General features: G+C 45.9%; 1 protein-coding gene across 1 annotated transcript in view; it reads right to left on the bottom strand.

Annotated features, from left to right (window-relative positions):
• Positions 1-16919, bottom strand: part of ZC3H15 (zinc finger CCCH-type containing 15) — a 235333-nt gene that overhangs the window by 47295 nt on the left and 171119 nt on the right. Inside the window, exons 7-8 of the mRNA XM_085648699.1 lie at positions 308-454; positions 45-149 (exon numbers count right to left, since the gene is read on the bottom strand). Coding sequence (XP_085504825.1) covers positions 45-149; positions 308-454 — 252 coding nt within the window. The remainder of the gene's footprint in view (positions 1-44; positions 150-307; positions 455-16919) is intronic.

Consider the following 16919-nt stretch of genomic DNA (forward strand, 5'->3'; position numbering starts at 1 on the left):
CCAAAATGAAGGGCTGCTGTATCCATTGTATAAAGTCAACTTACATCTTCATCTTCTTCCCCTTCTTGCGTGTACTTTGTATCATCTGCTTCTTCATCATCAGCATCAACCAATTCAGGTCGAAATTCGAATACTTCACGACCACTAATCTATTGGCACAAGAAAATAAAAATGCAAACAATTTGCATGTAGTTTTAATGATTTGCAAATGCACGTCAAAATAAGGAGGTTAAGTAAATAATAAGTAGCTTTTATGATGAAGTAAAGGTGCAGAGAAAATGGGTAACATGGGAGCAAAGCAACTTACACCAAGAGCTTTGCCAGCAGTAAAATCAGCTTTCCTTCTTTCCATTTCTTCTTCTGCTTTAATCATCTTGTCTTGTCTTTTTCTTTTCTTCCATGCAAGAAAAGACTCCAACGAAATTTTGGTAACGTTTGGTCCTAGGGCTGCACGCTGTAAAATTAGTAGAAAGAGTCAAAATACATTCTTACAACAGGAAGCAGACTGGTTTCTTTTTTTCAAACACAAATTAAAGTAAAGCTAGCCAAGTTATAAATATCTATTTATGTATATCTTTTCACTTCAGTATTTCTTACTTACTTTCACTTTAATCTTTTAACATTTTTTTAAAGTTAGATACAAAACTTTCAAGACATTACAGTGCATAATACATCCATACAAAAATTAACTTTCTTGCAGTCCTGGTTTTACATCATGGGAATAGTCAGGACCCGCTTGTACTCCTCCCTGTGTTATGCTATGTTCAGTGACATGGTTTATGAAACAGTCAGAATGAGGACTGGGGCTCTAATCCACCATCCCTGTATTAAACCACGATGCAGTTTACATTTTCAGGCCCATTGCAGAGGTCTGGTTAAAATTTGCCCTGCCTTTTGGGACACTAGCAGTCATTTTAATCTGTAGTGCCCCCCAATAAAAGAGTATCACAACCTGCTTAACCGCCAGTGGATATGGCAGTGGCTCAACAATAAAAAGAGACCCCTTTGTGCTTTAACTGCCAGTAATTGAATCTCCATCCAACAAAGCAGCAGCACTCATTGAGAGAAGAGAATATTTAAAGGGATGAAGGTAGGCCTCAATGGAGGAAAAATATGTTTTCTTAAAAAAAGACCCAAAAAAACTCTGAACACCAAGACTTAGTCTTTTTCTCTCTAAAAATCTCACTCTGTTAGAAGTTCCCTGGAGAGATGGAAATTACATTGTTTAAGGTAGTGAATGAAACTACATTGGCTGTGGATCGGAGATGTGTTTTTTGAATTCGCAGGAAGACAAAGACTTATTTTAAAAGAAGGAAGGATTTTATTTTTGTGTGGAAAACGTGATGAAAAGCTAACCCTGGAAAAGGATCAAAAGCAAACCCTGAAAAGCAAATTGCAAGAATCAAAGATTTTTAGACTGATTACAAGCACAAGAGAAAGAATAAATGTTTTTTGTTTAAGGAGAAGCGTTCACAGACTCAATGCCACACTTAAGACTGCAGATCTTGCGAAGAATCCTCAGGAAAAGATTTAATTCAGAAAGACTGGCAAAAGTCTAAGCTGGTACACTGATACTTCGTTTAAGTGAGAGTTTAGTATGTGAGATAAGAGCACAAGTCAAATGCTAATAAAGGCCAATGTGTTTGTGATCATGCCTACGTAACATGGTTGATAATTTTTTACAGACTGACATATTAACTTTCGGCTCAGTCTAATACTTCCTTCAATCACCACACAGGGAAAAGGGATGGAATATGCTACTTACCAGTATGCATCTGTTCTTGGCATGTAGAGCTGCAGAGCCACACACGAAGGATAAGATCGCCATCTGGTGTTGGGCTCGGAAGATTGCAGGTTGTTGTTGTCTTCGGAAGAAGTCTTTGGTCACGAGATAGGTGACTCCTCCTCTGGACAACAGTCGCATGGGCATCCACTCCATCCTCAGATTGTTTTTCGCCATGATGGGAAATGATGGTGTTTAAGAAATAAAGAGAAAGGATGTCCATGTGTAGTGTCTAATTAAGACAATGCTGGAAAAGATACAGGTCCCGGGGAGGCGGGTGGTCGTGTGTGGCTCTGCAGCTCTACATGCCAAGAACAGATGCATACTGGTAAGTAGCATATTCCGTTCGAGGCATATGAGCTGCAGATCACACACTAAGGATAGACTATATAGCAGTTTCTCCCCTAGCGGTGGTCACCTGTATACGTTGCAGCAGTTTGGAATAGAGTTTTTAGGACAGCTTGGCCTACTGAAGCTTGTTGTTTGGATTGCACATCGACACAGTAGTGCTTAGTGAAGGTGTGTGTAGTAGACCATGTGGCTGCTTTGCAAATCTCTTCTAAGGGGATGTTCCCTAAGAATGCCATAGAAGCCCCTATTTTACGCGTGGAGTGCGCCCTAGGGGGAACTGTAAGAGTACGTTTAGCTTTTTGGTAACATATTTGGATACATTTAACTATCCACCTGGCTATACCCGATTTGGAAATAGGGTTGCCCTTATGTGGTGGAGCGAAAGCAACAAACAGTTGCTTGGTTTTCCGAAAAGGTTTGGTTCTGTCGATGTAAAAAAGCAAGGCTCTTTTAACATCTAAGGTATGAAGTGCCCTCTCAGCTACTGAGTCTGGATTAGGGAAGAAGACTGGCAGTTCGACTGACTGGTTTAGATGGAAAGGGGAGATGACTTTAGGGAGGAATTTCGGGTTTGTTCTAAGAACCACTTTGTTACGATGTAGTCGTAGGAAGGGTTCTTCAAGAGTTAAGGCTTGTATTTCACTTACTCTTCGCAGGGATGTGATTGCGACGAGGAAAGCCACTTTCCATGTTCGGAACTGCAGTTCGCATTTGTGCATTGGTTCAAATGGGGGACCCATGAGCCTTGTTAGAAGAATATTAAGGTTCCACACTGGGGAAGGTGGTAACCTTGGAGGAATAATTCTTTTAAGACCCTCCATAAATGCTTTAATGGTTGGTACCTTAAAGAGGGACAGGTGTTGTCTATTTTGCAAGTAGGCTGCTAATGCCGCTAGATGTAGACTTATAGAGGAATACGCTAAATTGCATCTTTGCAAGTGTAGTAAATAGCAAATGATGTTTTGGATGGAAGCATCCAGTGGTTGTATGTCATTGTTAGTGCAGTAAATGGCAAATCTTTTCCATTTTGCAGCATAGCATGCCCTAGTAGTAGGTCTTCTGGCTTCTTTTATGATATTCATACAGTCTGGAGGAAGGTTGAGGTACCCGAACTCTAAGACTTCAGGAGCCAGATTGCCAAGTTCAGTGTTTGAGGATCTGGGTGTCTGATTTCTCCATGGTTCTGGGTTAATAGATCCGGGGAGAGACACATTTTTTATGTGGAACTAGATATAGTTCCAGAAGTGTGGTGAACCAGGGTTGACGTGCCCAAGTAGGAGCTACTAGGATAAGTGTTAACGACTGTTGTTTCAGTTTGCGTACCACAAATGGAATGAGTGGGAGAGGCGGAAAAGCGTACGCAAATCTGCCTGACCAGTTCATCCATATTGCATTGCCCTTGGACTGTGGGTGTGGAAACCTGGCGGCGAAGGTTGGGCATTTTGCGTTTTCTTGTTTGGCGAACAGGTCTATGTCTGGTTGTCCCCACTTTTGGAAGAATGGGAGTAGGATTTTGGGGTGTAATTCCCATTCGTGTATTTGCTGTGTGTGGCGACTTAGGTCGGCCACCTGGTTCTGAACCCCTGGGAGGTGTTCTGCTAGCAGGTAGATGCTTTGGGGAATTGCCCATCTCCAGATTTGTTGTGCAAGTTGGGACAGTTGTAGAGAATGTGTCCCCCTCCTGCTTCTGTATGTAATACATTGTGGTCATGTTGTCCGTGCAGATGAGGACAGTTTTGTTTTTTAGATGCACTTGGAAGGATTTGAGTGCTAGGAACACCGCCAGAAGTTCTAGGTGATTGATGTGGAGCTGTTTTTGTTGAGTGGTCCACCTGCCCTGAGTGGTGTGCTGAAGGAGGTGGGCTCCCCACCCTGTGAGAGATGCGTCGGTGGTCAGCACAATTTGTGGAAGAGGCTCTAAGAACGGCCGCCCTTTGGACAGGTTGATGGTGTTCCACCACTTCAGTGAACGAAGTGAGCGGCTGTCCACCAACACCAGATCGGTAAGTTGTCCGTGGGCCTGGTTCCACTGTTGTGCTAGACATTCCTGTAAGGGACGCATTTGAAGGCGTGCGTGGGGTACTATGGAGATGCACGACGCCATCATGCCTAAGAGTTGCATAAACACTCTTGCTGGAAGAGAGTGTTGTGCTTGAAATTTTTTGATGAGATTTTGTATGTTGGCTATCCTGGCTGTGCTGGGATAAGCTATGGCCTTGGATGTATCTATGGTGGCTCCCAGGTATTGATGTACGTGGGAGGGCTGTAGTTGAGATTTGGGATAGTTGATGGTAAATCCCAAGTTGTGTAGGGTTTGAATAGTGCGGTGAGTGTGGAGAACGCATTTGTCTAGAGTATTGGCTTTTATGAGACAATCGTCCAGATAGGGGAAGACATGGATTTGTTGTCTCCTGAGATATGCTGCCACAACTGCTAAGCAATTGGTGAATACCCTGGGTGTGGTTCTTACTCCGAATGGGAGAACTGTAAACTGATAGTGCTGACCGTCTACCACGAATCGTAGATACTTCCTGTGAGCGGGATGCATAGGGATGTGAAAATATGCGTCCTTGAGGTCTAATGTGGCAAGGAAGTCGCCTTGTTGAAGTAATGGAAGGACCTGTTGGAGAGTGATCATGTGGAAATGATCCGATTGTATGTACTGGTTTAGTAGTCTGAGGTCTAGTATGGGTCTTAAGGTCTTGTCCTTTTTGGGAATGAGGAAGTATAGAGAATATACTCCTGTGCCCTGATGTTGGAGTGGAACAGGTTCTATTGCGTGTTTTTGAAGCAAAGACTGAATTTCCTGTTTGAGGAGCGCGAGGTGGTGAGACGACATCAGACGGTGTTTGGGTGGTATGTTTGGGGGGGTGTTTACGAGTTCGAGGGAGTAGCCAGACTGGATAATTTGTCTTACCCACCTGTCTGTTGTGATGGAATTCCAGACAGGTAGGAACTGTTGAAGTCTTCCCCCGACCGGAGTGGAATGGTCTGGGGGGAGAGGTGGCAAGTCACTGTTTAGTGGCTGGAGAGGTGCGGGTGTTGTTGTTGCCCCGTCCTCGGCCTTTGGTATTGTTTCCCCTGTAACCTCCTCTAAAATATCCTCTGTTAGGGGATGTTTGACCTGATGTTTTGAAGGTGGAAGAGGTGTCTGTTCCCACATTTTTGGAGGCCACTCTATAAAAGGAGCGACAAAAGGAGCCTCTGGGTTGAGTAGACTGGAATGCTCCCATTGATTTGGCAGTCTCCTTATCTTTCTTCATTTTTTCTAATGCAGTGTCTACTGCGGGTCCGAATAGTTGCTCCTGATTAAAGGGTTGAGCAAGAATGGTTGTTTGTACTTCCGGCTTAAAGCCGGAAATGCGGAGCCATGCGTGGCGTCTAAGCAATACGCTTGTGTTGACTGCCCTAGAGGCGGTGTCCGCTGCGTCTAATGCACATTTGATGGAGGCATTTGATATTAGTTTGCCCTCTTGGATGAGGTCAGTGGCCTGGGATTTGTATTGATCAGGCAGGTGTTGCAAAAGGTCCTCCAGTTGATCATAATGAGCCCTATCATAGCGAGCCAATAGGGCTTGTGTATTGGCAATACGCCAGTGGTTAGCAGCTTGTGCGGCAACCCTTTTGCTGGAAGCCTCCAAGAGTTTAGACTCTTTGTCTGGGTGCGGTGTGTCTCCGGTTGTTTGGGAGTTCGCCCGCTTTCTGGCATTTGACACGACTAAAGAGTCTAAGGGGAGTTGCGCTTTGATGTACGCAGGATCCTGTGGTGCCGGTCTGTATTTCTTTTCGATCCGGGGGTTAAGAACCCTGGCCCTAACAGGGTCTTTAAAAACCTCAGTTGCGTGCTTTATCACTCCCTTAATCATGGGTAGAATGTGAACGTTTTTTTGCGACTGCTCAAAGGTGTCGAGGAGAAAATCTTCCTCAGGTGTGTCTTTGTGCATGGTGACGCCATGGAACAGTGCCGCCCTGTTTATAAGCTGCCCAAACCCTAAATGGTCATCAGGAGGGGAGGGTATTGAGGGGTATGGAGTGGGATCAGGCATGTCAGGCATAGGGTAAGCCCAGTCATCTATGGGTGCCGTGTCCGGGAGTGTAAAGGGATCATGAGGATCAGTGGGATCATTAAGGAAATCCGGGTCTTCCCCTCCCCCTAAATCATCATCATCCTGTGGAGGTGGTGTGTGAGAAGGAGATGGTAGAGGAGAAGGCGGTGGGGGTGGGGGGATGGGATAGGAGGTAAGATAGGAGAGGAAGGACGTATGGGTGAAGTGGCACAGTCCTTCTTTGGAGGAGCTGGAGGAGGTGTTGTGTCCAGCTTCCTTTTCTTGTATGGCACCGCTGTGACATGTCCGGTTTTAGGATTAATGTAAATTCTTTTTTGCTTTGGATCTGGCCGAAAAGTTCCTCAGTGTCCGAAGGTGGCTTTGGCGCCGACTTTTTGGGTTCCGATCTGGATTTTGTGAGATCGGTAGGTTCTTTGTGGACTTTTTTCGGCACAGAGAATGTTTTTGGTGCCGAAGAACTTTTCGGTTCCAGTAGATTTTTCGGTGCCGAAGAACCTTACGGTGCCGGTGGAGACCTCGGAGCCGAAGAACGTTTCGGTGCCGGTGGAGAAGTCGGTGCCGAGTGACGTTTCGGTGCCGATGGAGATTTCGGCCTCGGAGCCTGCTTCGGTGCCGAAGGTATTGTAGGCACAATAATATGAGGTTTGCTCGAGCCCGAGCCACCTGCAGGCTTAGTTTTCTTCGGAGCCGGGCCCGAGGGCGGGGCTTCTGAAGGTGATTTTGGATCGCGACTGGGCCCAGCTGGCAGAGTCTTGACCAATGTCTTTTTTGGTGGGGTTGGGGTAGGGGAGCTGGTACTCACAGGCTGCCCCGGATCAGAATCGTCGGCCTCGGACACGATCTGGAGGTCTTCGGAATCGTCGTCAGGGACATCCTGTGCAAAGATGTCTTCTGGTTCCGGAACCGGTTTGGCCATGATATGGCGTCGAGCTCTTCGGTCCCGGATAGTTTTCTTCGAACGGAATGCGGCGCAGGCTGGACAGCTGGATTTGTTGTGGTCTGGTGAGAGGCACAAATTACAGACCTCGTGGTGATCACTGTGGGGGAACTTTGCTCCACATTGGGGGCATTTTTTAAAGGGTGTCCTTTCCATCAGCTGCGTCCGGAGTCGGTCCGATGGTATTTCGACGTCGAGTTGTAAATTTTAGAGAGTTGTTGTGATTGCTAGAAGTTTTCTGCTGGAGCGGAAAAAAGTTCATCCGAACCCAATGGCGGGAAAAAACAATCTGAGGATGGAGTGGATGCCCATGCGCACTGTTGTCCAGAGAAGGAGTCACCTATCTTGTGACCAAAGACTTCTTCCGAAGACAACAACAACCTGCAATCATCCGAGCCCAACACCAGATGGCGATCTTATCCTTAGTGTGTGATCTGCAGCTCATATGCCTCGAACAGAGTGTTCATTCTCCATATTGGTTTTGAGGTCCATCCATCAGGTAGGAGAGCAGTGGCGTAACGAAACTTTAAGGGGCCCCCCTGCAATGTATTCGGATGAGCCCCCGCTCCGGATTTATTCCAGAGTGCTCAGGCCTGAGTACTGTGCTTTGGGGGCCCCCTGTAGCTCAGGCCCCCTCCGCGGGGGATGTGGGGGACTGTGTTACGCCCCTGTAGGAGAGATCTTTAATTGCAACATACTCACCAATTCTAGAACAAAGACCACATTCTGAGCCTTCTCCTTCAACAGGATCTACTCCCTGGTGTTCACTTCCTAACTTACTGCCACCAAACTTTGAGCCGGTTCACCTTGTGATTTTATGCAAAGCTGATACAGCAAGGTACTGACGGGCAAGTGGTTGCATTCTGCTCCCCCATAAGTATTCCCAGGCTGGGACAGGAATCTTCATTGAAGTAATACATTTGTGAATATTTCACCATCGCGTACAGTGACCCAGTAACAATTCATAAATATATATATAACTGTATACCAATAAAGAAGGTGTTGAGTCTAAAGAGTCGAGATGTTGCGAGGCACCCTCTAAAAGTCTATCATATGCAAGATTTTCAAATTTTAGGTAGTTCTTTTTGAAGCAAAGTAGTGGACATTAGGTTTTAATATCACCCCCCCAATAAAAGAAGCCAGGTAGGCGGGAGGGATTTTATGACTTTAATGAAGATTCCTACAAATCAGAACGAAGACAAGCAACCATTTATTCTGCATCACAGGATCTTTATTGATAGTCAAATGTCAGAATGGAGTAAGTAGCAAGTTTAAAAAATGTCAATCCTCAAGGCTCTTGGGCTTAAGGAATAAAAACGAATATGAGAGAATTAAGAATTTTAATACAGAACTATCCTAAAAGGTTCCTTAGAGCCACATGACCAACACTAGATTCAGCTTTTATATCGGAATCAAGACAGCAGTGTGGACTGATTTCCAAGTGTCCACTTTGTACATGTATGAAAAGGGGATGATTCTCATCCATGTTGTGGTAGCTGCTATCCTTCTAGAGGAAAAGGCCATCAGTATCCCTGAAGGGGGTTAACTAGCTAATTCATAACAGAGATAAGCAGGCTCTAACTGGAGATGGACTGTTTTGAAGTTGCCAGATCTCTGCAAATGTGACCGTAGTTGATAAAGAATTGGTTAGATTTACACAAGATCTTTGTTTTATTGAGACAGAAGTGAAAAACTCTGACAGCATAATGAAATCTCTACTGGTGAAGATGGATTGCTGAAGAAAACTGGGACAATAATGGTCCAGTTAATATAACATTCTGAGACGGCTTAGGGAGACAAGAGGGGCAAGTTCTCAATTTGCATGAAACTCGATAAGGCGGCTCTCCAGGCTTGAATTTCACGCCTCTGAGCTGAACTGATGACCACCAAAACAGCAGTCTTCCAAGTGAGATGCAACAATTAACCTCTGAATAGGTTGAAATGGCGGACAAATTAATTTTTACAATACTAAGCTCCCAAGGACTATGAGGAGTAATTATGGGAGGAATGGGTTTCTTCAGGCCCTTTAAAAAGTCTCTAATGACAGGAATTTTATAAAGAAATTTTTATAACCGGATGTTTGCTTAGGCCATATACCATAAGATGGTACAGCAGCAAGATAGACTTTCATGAAAAAAACAGCAATTTGGATTGAGCCAACTGTAATAGGAATGACACAATCACTTCCTCTTGGCAGGTGATAGGTTTGTACCATTTGTGTTGACACCATAGGCAAACCATCTTCCATTTAAAGGAATAACAAGTCCTGGTCGAAGAGGGTTTAGCTTCCTGTAGAATGCCCAAGCAAGACTATGGTAGATTAGAGACATATATTTTCTGATCTCAGGAGCCATGCTGCCAAATTAAAGGATGGGGGTTCAGGTTGAATGTCTGACCCCATAATCTTGTGAGTAGGTTAAGTTTGCATGGCAACCTTGTGTGCCTTGACTGACATTTGTAACAAGTCTGGGCACCACAAATGCAATGCCCAGTCAGGAGCAATGAGGATCAATCATAGTAGCTTGGCAATTTTGGAAGTTCACTGCAAATATTGGTATCGAAAGAATCAGAGGAAAAGCTTAATGCTCATCAAAATGACATTGCCCAGTAGCCTGGATTTATAGTGTTGGCATTTTTTTTTGTTTTTACAGGTTTCAAAGAGCACTGTTGGGTAGTCGTAGTCTGTGAAAATTTGCTGGTGAAGGATGTCTGCTGGAACCCATCTGCGATTTTCCATGTAAAACCAAATCAGGAACACCCCCCCCCGCCCCCCCCCCCCCCCTTTGGTTAAGGTTTCCTGGCAAGTGAACTGCCTTCAATAAGCCCTTGGCAACAGCCCACAAACACCTTTTCAGTAACATCAGTAATGGTGGTCTTAATACCATGCCCCCTTACTGTTAAGATAGAGCATGTTAGTCATGTTGTTTATTTGAATAAGTATCCTACCCATAATCCGAGACAGCAGGAAGGCCTGGGTAGTCAGGTGGACTGCCCGAAGTTCCAGGCAACTGCTGTGGTAAGGACTCTTCTTCCCAGACTACCCACCCTGCACAAACAGAGCTCCTAGATTAACTGGACATCCTTAAAGAGACGCAAAATGTCACAAATGTTTGGCCTCGAGGTTCCAGCTGAAAAAAGGCACCTTACAAGAGACTGGACATTTTGCCCCACCACGAAAGGGCCAGTCGTGCTGCTCCTGAAATGCAAAGTTTGTCGGCCACTTGTTCTCTTTTTGAGACCACTTATACTAGACATTAATGAAGAGGCCTCATAAGCCGACTTTCATTTGGGATAATGTAAATGCAGAAAGTCTTGGACCTTGGAAGGGAAACTATTTGTTGGGTTGAAAGATAAGGCGGCTTCAGGAGGAGTTGACATTTTTCCCAGATTTAGGACACACTCCTCCTCGGGAAACACTATTACTTACATGGTGTCTAAAGATGCCCCCAGAGAAGACAGAACACGAACGGGGATGTTACAGACGTCTGGATAATTATCTGCACACGGACTGAGGAAGCTGTTTGAAAGTCCTGATCCATTTTTCAGCTGCTATGACTCTTGACGTCAAAAGGTGGGTCACTATTATTCCCATGAATTTCAAAAAAGTTTGAAGGATTGCTTTCAGACGAAGCGGAAGCACTGCATATTTGTAGTGTGGTGTGCCTACTACAAATCCGTCAATTCCTGTGCTGCTTTTCTATCAGAATATGGAAACAGGTGTCTTGGAGATTTTACAACACACTTCTAAATCCCAGTCCTTGCTGTGAGGGAAACATTTGCTGAAGGGCTAGCATGCAAAGTCTTTCCCTTTTGATCCACATGTTGACCGTGAGTAGATCCAGAATTTGAAATAATACAAACTTTTCTTGGCCTACGAGGATAGTACCTCTGGCACTATTCAATATTGCGTTGCTGCTGTTCCCATATTTTTTTATCAGTAGGATCCATCATTGTGCTCTTCCCGGCAGGTGATGCAAAAGTTTCACAAGCAGAAGCAGGTCTTTTAAGGGCCAACACTATTACAGATGTAAGCTTCGGCTCTGCTTTTAAGAACTCTGGGTCTTGTTGAAGAGATTTGTATTTCTTCAGCAGACACAGTTGCTGCTTTGACTGTGGCACGTGTGAGGAATTTCTCCGCCGCCAATTCCAGAAAGCCTGCTACCACTTAAAGGAGAGACTGAAGGGTCTTTATTATCATAGATACTAATGTTTCAGGTGCCTCCATCGAAACTATCAATTTCGAGGGTCCTGTCACTAGTAAAAGGTGGGTAGATCATCTACAGAAGAGACCCTCAATAGTGAGCCAACAGGAGAGGTGGGTGTGTAGGAAGACACTGAATTCCCATCCTTTGATTTCTACAAAAAAGGTGACTATGATGGAGATCTGTATAACTTATGTCTTCTAGGTCTGCATGGAGAGCCTGAGTTCTCTCAATGGGGATTGAAGAACATGCTCACCAGGAGATCTTTGCAGTGACTGGGGCAGTTTTCATATGGGTGACACGGAGGTCTGCCGTGAATCCATTTTTGGAGGCAGAGAAAGATTGAAAGGCAGCAGTAGAACCTGCAGAGGATCTTCTACATGAGTGACAAAATGTGGAGGCACCAAAGGTTGCAGAGATGCTATGCAATGGATGAAAAACATATTCTTTTCTTTGGGCTATAATACTCAGGAAAGAAGGTCGACACTGAAAATCTCAACATCGAAGTGAGTGACTACAAGTAGTGGTGTGACAGCGGTGCAGTTGTTGCTGAATGTGAATAAGACACCCTCATGCATCTAGAATGTCTTGTCGGCGGAGAGAGAGAGACGCCACCAATCGTTCAATGCCAACGGCTTCCTAGACCAGTGGTGATGGTGGTGCGATTGATTAAATTGAGCCGGGTTCTCGATGGTGAACTTGTCGAGCCTAGGCTTGCAATGGCGCAGTCAGAAACTGGGAGTATATCCATGATGTCTCAGAGCTTTTTCACACTGGATCTCCTTCAGTGGTAGTCCTTAGGAGTTGTAGGCACTGGCACAGCGGGGAAAAATATTCCCTGGAGAGTGTGCGTCAACCTTTTTCCTCCTCAGTCCTTAAATCTTACAAGTTGCCACTGGGTCTTATTTCCTCTCGATGCTTAAAAGTCCACTTTGACTTATTTTCTTTTAAAGTCAAAATCCTGAATAGGATGAGAGGATGGCAGACAGCACACATAGTTGGTGTAGGTCCGTGGTAGCTTTCTGTGTCCCACAGGATGTGCACTTAAGAAAAATAGAAGACATTCTGACAAGAAAAAAACCTACGGAAAAGGTAAAATAATGCTTTGAGCGGTTTGTCAGATAGCGAAAACGGTGATAAATAGTTCAGCATTAAAAAATGGGTGAAAACACCCCGTGTGTTCCAGGATTCCACTCAAACAAGCCAAACAAAAAAAGCAAATGACAGAGGAAACTGCCTGTACAAGACATAAGTAGTGGAAGATCTTGGAGGGTGTTTTATTTTTTTTCTAACTCGTAACGTAAGCCTATTAGGCTGCACTTTTCCTCATTACAAAGACATGTAGGCAATAGTTGATGCTGCAATGTAGGTTTGGGAAGGGTGTTTTGGCAAAACAAACAGTGAATTATTGGTATATATTTCCAGTCAATCTCTAGGATGTTTAGCAACATCAGGACATGGACTCTGCACACCTCTTAGTAGCCATTTGGGGAGAGTGTAAAGAATACAAGGATGCCCAGTCTTCGTAGGTGCACAGCTACTACGGCAAGGCAACTTGAGATGCAGGTGTGACCCCGAAGGGCAGCACTTTGAACTGGTAGTGTTTGCCACTCAAGAAGGCATGAACAGCAGCTGGCTACAACTCAAAACCGACAAAGCAAAAGTACTCATCATGGACCCAAACCCCGACACCTGGAACAACTCCTGGTGGCTCCCCGACCTCGGAAGCCCACCCAACCCCACGGCCCACGCACGCAACCTTGGAATCATCATTGACTCAGAGTTCAAAATGGACCACCAGATCAACTCCGTTGCATCCCCCTGCTTCCACACCCTTTGCCTCCTACGTAAGGCCTTCAAATGGATCCCCCTCGAACACAGAAAAACCGTCACTCACGCCCTCGTCACCAGCAGACTCTACCACGGCAACGAACTCTACGTCGGAATAAACAAAAACCTCCTGCACAAGCTACAAAACATCCAGAACACCACCACAAGACTGGTCATCAACCTGCCAACACCCTGCCACATCTCCCAGCACCTGCGCACATCCCACTGGCTCCCCATCGAGGCTAGAATCACCTTCAAGATTCTCACCCACACACACAAGGCCCTCCACAACACTGGACCAGCATACCTGAACAGCTGACTCAAATTCCACGCACCTCAAAGGACCCTACGATCAGACCAGCTCTCTTAAGCCGTGGTCCCCTGCACCAGAAAGACCAGATTGGGAGGCCGCTCCTTCTCCTTCCTCGCGGCCAGAGCCTGGAACGCCCCTCCGCTCCACCTCAGACAACATCGCTCTCCATCTTCGCAAGAAACCTCAAGATCTGGCTCTTCGACAGACCCCCCTCCTTGATGGACTGGAACCTGCACCCCTCCAACCCCCCCTCCCCCAGCGCCTTGAGACCCTTACCGGTGAGTAGCTGCGCTTAAACACCTGATTGATTGATTGAGGTAGCACAGAAGTGCTGGATGAATCGGGATGAGGAAGTAGGCGTCTGAGGTCAAGCATCCATAAAGTCGCCTTGCTGTAATAGTGGAATGAAATTCTGAAGAGTGACCATGTGGAAATATTCTGACAGGATGTACTCGTTCAGTGGCCTGACGTCCAAAATGGGCCCGACTTACTTGTCCTTTTTGGTATTGAGGAAGCAGAGGGAACACACCCCCTGAGGCCTGTAGGTCCTTTGAGAAGGAGCGATTCAATCTCTTCCCAAAGTAAGCATTCATGTATTGGGGAGAGAATAGGTTTACGGGATGGTATGTTGAGTAGTACGGAAGTGAGCTCTAGGCAGTAATCATGTTGGATTATGTCTAGTACCCACCAGTCTGAGATAATGTGTTGCCAGACGGTGACAAACATCATAAGCTGTCTCCTGACACTTGATGTGTGTGTGTGTGGCGGGGGCTGCTCCTTTGGGGAGCTACTCTTGCCTCATCCCTTGGCACGAATACCATAGTAGGCACACTAACATAGCGTCACGCAGAGGTTTGTTGGGCTGCCTGAATCTGGAAAGACGTGGAGGTCTCGAGGGAGGTGTTCTTGGAGCCTTTATGACAGGGGTCTCCAACCTTTTCTGTAAAGAGAGCTACTTCTGATCTGTGAAAATAAATGGGGAGCTTCTGAAGCCTAAACAACTTGCGCATGGTTACCAGACACCTCCATGGCCAGCTTCATTGACTAAGCCTAATGGTTATAGAGCCAGATACTACGGTTTGAACAAAATACTGTGGGCACTATTACATGGCTTCCATGTGTGTCAGTGAGAATGTTGTCTTTGTGGCTGTATGGGAGCAAGAAACCTACTGTTTGTAAATGCAACACTTTTAAATGGGAGGAAATTAAACAAAGAATTAACTTAATCATTAAGATAACTTCATTTTAATTTTCCCCTCAGCATTCAGAAACATTTTGTTTTCAGCTCTAATATTGAGATCACAAGGGATTTTATTCAAGAGTTACCTCAGTGCTTCAGTTGCTTACCTCTGTGTCCCAGCCCGGGTCAACAATCTGACTGCACTACTCATTATCAGGCCCAGGTATCTGCAGACTGATGATAATAAAGTAAAATAAACACACCTTTCCCTTAACTTTAAAGAAAAATATGGCCTTGTGCTCCTCGTGCTTATTACAAAAATGTACTCAAGGCTGTGGGATACTAATTTGTTTGGGAGCTACTGGTAGCTCACAGTCGACTGATTGGAGACACTTCTCTGATAAGCTGAGCATCGAAAGTGCACTCGAGGGGTAGGTGTTTGTAGGGAACCCGTGGCCTTTGCCATCTCGGTGTCTTTCTTACTCTTTTCCAATATCTCATCAATCTGGGGCCCAAACAGATGTTTCCCGTCAAAGAGCAGGGTGAGAAGAAGTTGTTGAATATACGGCTTGAATTTGGAGACATGGAGCCAGGCGTAACTGCAAAGGAGTACACTGGAATTTATGCCCCTATCACCCGTGTCCGCAGCATCTAAGGCAGATCTAATGGTGGTGTTGGAGATGAGTTTGCTCTCTGAGACCAGCTCATGAAATCTTACGGTGCTCCTCTGGGAGATGATGGAAGAGCTCCTCCATTTCCTCCCAGCGGGCCCGGTTGTCCCTGGAATGAAGGGCCAATAGTGGGCGATGCACGAATGATTTGGAAACAGAGCAGCGATATGCTTGCCAGTTCGTCTGAGTTTGCTTTTTTTTGTCAGGTGGAGGGGTGTTGCCAGTGCCTTGTGCAGTTGTCCGTTTGCTGGTGGTATGCACCACCAGGGACTTAGAAGGGAGTTGGCACCTGACGTAGATGGGATATGAAAGGGAAGCCTTGTACTTTTTATCAACTTGGGGGTATAATTGAATATGTCAAGAGAGGCTTTAAGCATCGTTTTCAACATTGGCAGGTACTGCATGGAACAGAGGGCAGAGGAAATAGTTGAGTCTTCGGCAGGCTCCTTGTGCATTTCCACTCTATAATATGCTGGAGACCTACCCAGTACCTCATGGTAGAAGCCAGTGTTTGGAGAGGAGGGGCAGGCAGGGTTAAGGTCGGGATTCGTATCCCCTGTTGGACCCACATTATAAGACTCCCATGGGTTTCCTTATAGGGACATGTTGTATGGTTTTCCATCCGTCATGTTCGCTCAGATCAGAAAATGCTCACCCCCTGTGGTGTGTATGGAAGTGGGTTAGTGAGAGAAGGGGATGGTGATGCTGGAGGCATGTGTGTTGTAGAGGAACGGATCAGCAGTGGATGGTCAGGAAGAGGATTTGTGAGCTTGTCATGCCTCTTATGTTGCTTTGGTGGTTATGGGAGCTCCTGGGCTTCCTCGAAGCCGAGCTGCCTTTCTGAAAGTTGAATGCCAAGTGCTGAAGGCTGTGCGATAATTCAGCCGGTTTGTGGGTGGATGACAATCTGTCTCTGGCGACAGTTTGGTTCATCCTGCAGTTTCTGGAGGACCTGTTTGGCAGGCATTTTCCTGTCGCCTCTGAATGCTTCGGCACCAGTTTTGGTTTTGATGCTGGCGTATTTCGGTCCGAATATTGGGTTGGCCAAATGGGTAGGCTTCAGGATTTTCTTTGGCCCCACACCGAAGCTGGGTGTAGGATCCAACCTAGACAGTCAGCGTAGACCATGGCCATGGCCCAAAGGCAGTGGCAGCCCAGAAGACTGTCTCTGTGGGTCCAGAGCAGCTGAAAGCCTTTTGTAGAGTGCCAGCTCGGAGCGGGGATGAGGGGGAGTGGGAGCTGTTTGCTGTTGAGCTGGCAGGAGCAGAACTCTTGTTAGATGAGAAAGTCTCTCCGTCGACAGCTCTGGATGATGTTCCCCCTCTAGGTCCTGGGTGCCAAAAAGGTAGAGGGTCTCTTTGAGGCTCCTGCGTGGCAGCTCAAGTCGATAGGCCAGGTGGTCTTGAGTCTTTTTCAACTGGAAGGACTGGAAGCACACGCCCAAACTGGAGAATCTAACAATGGAGCCAATAACTATCTGCATTACAAGCAAGAGATGGAGTCGCATTACCTTGTGACTCAAGAATTATTTGATGAAACACATCCAGGCCCAGCACTAGATGGCAGGATTATTGTGGGCGACACC

Source organism: Triturus cristatus, chromosome 3_2 (assembly GCF_964204655.1).
Source record: "Triturus cristatus chromosome 3_2, aTriCri1.1, whole genome shotgun sequence".
NCBI classification, from domain to species: Eukaryota; Metazoa; Chordata; class Amphibia; order Caudata; family Salamandridae; genus Triturus; species Triturus cristatus.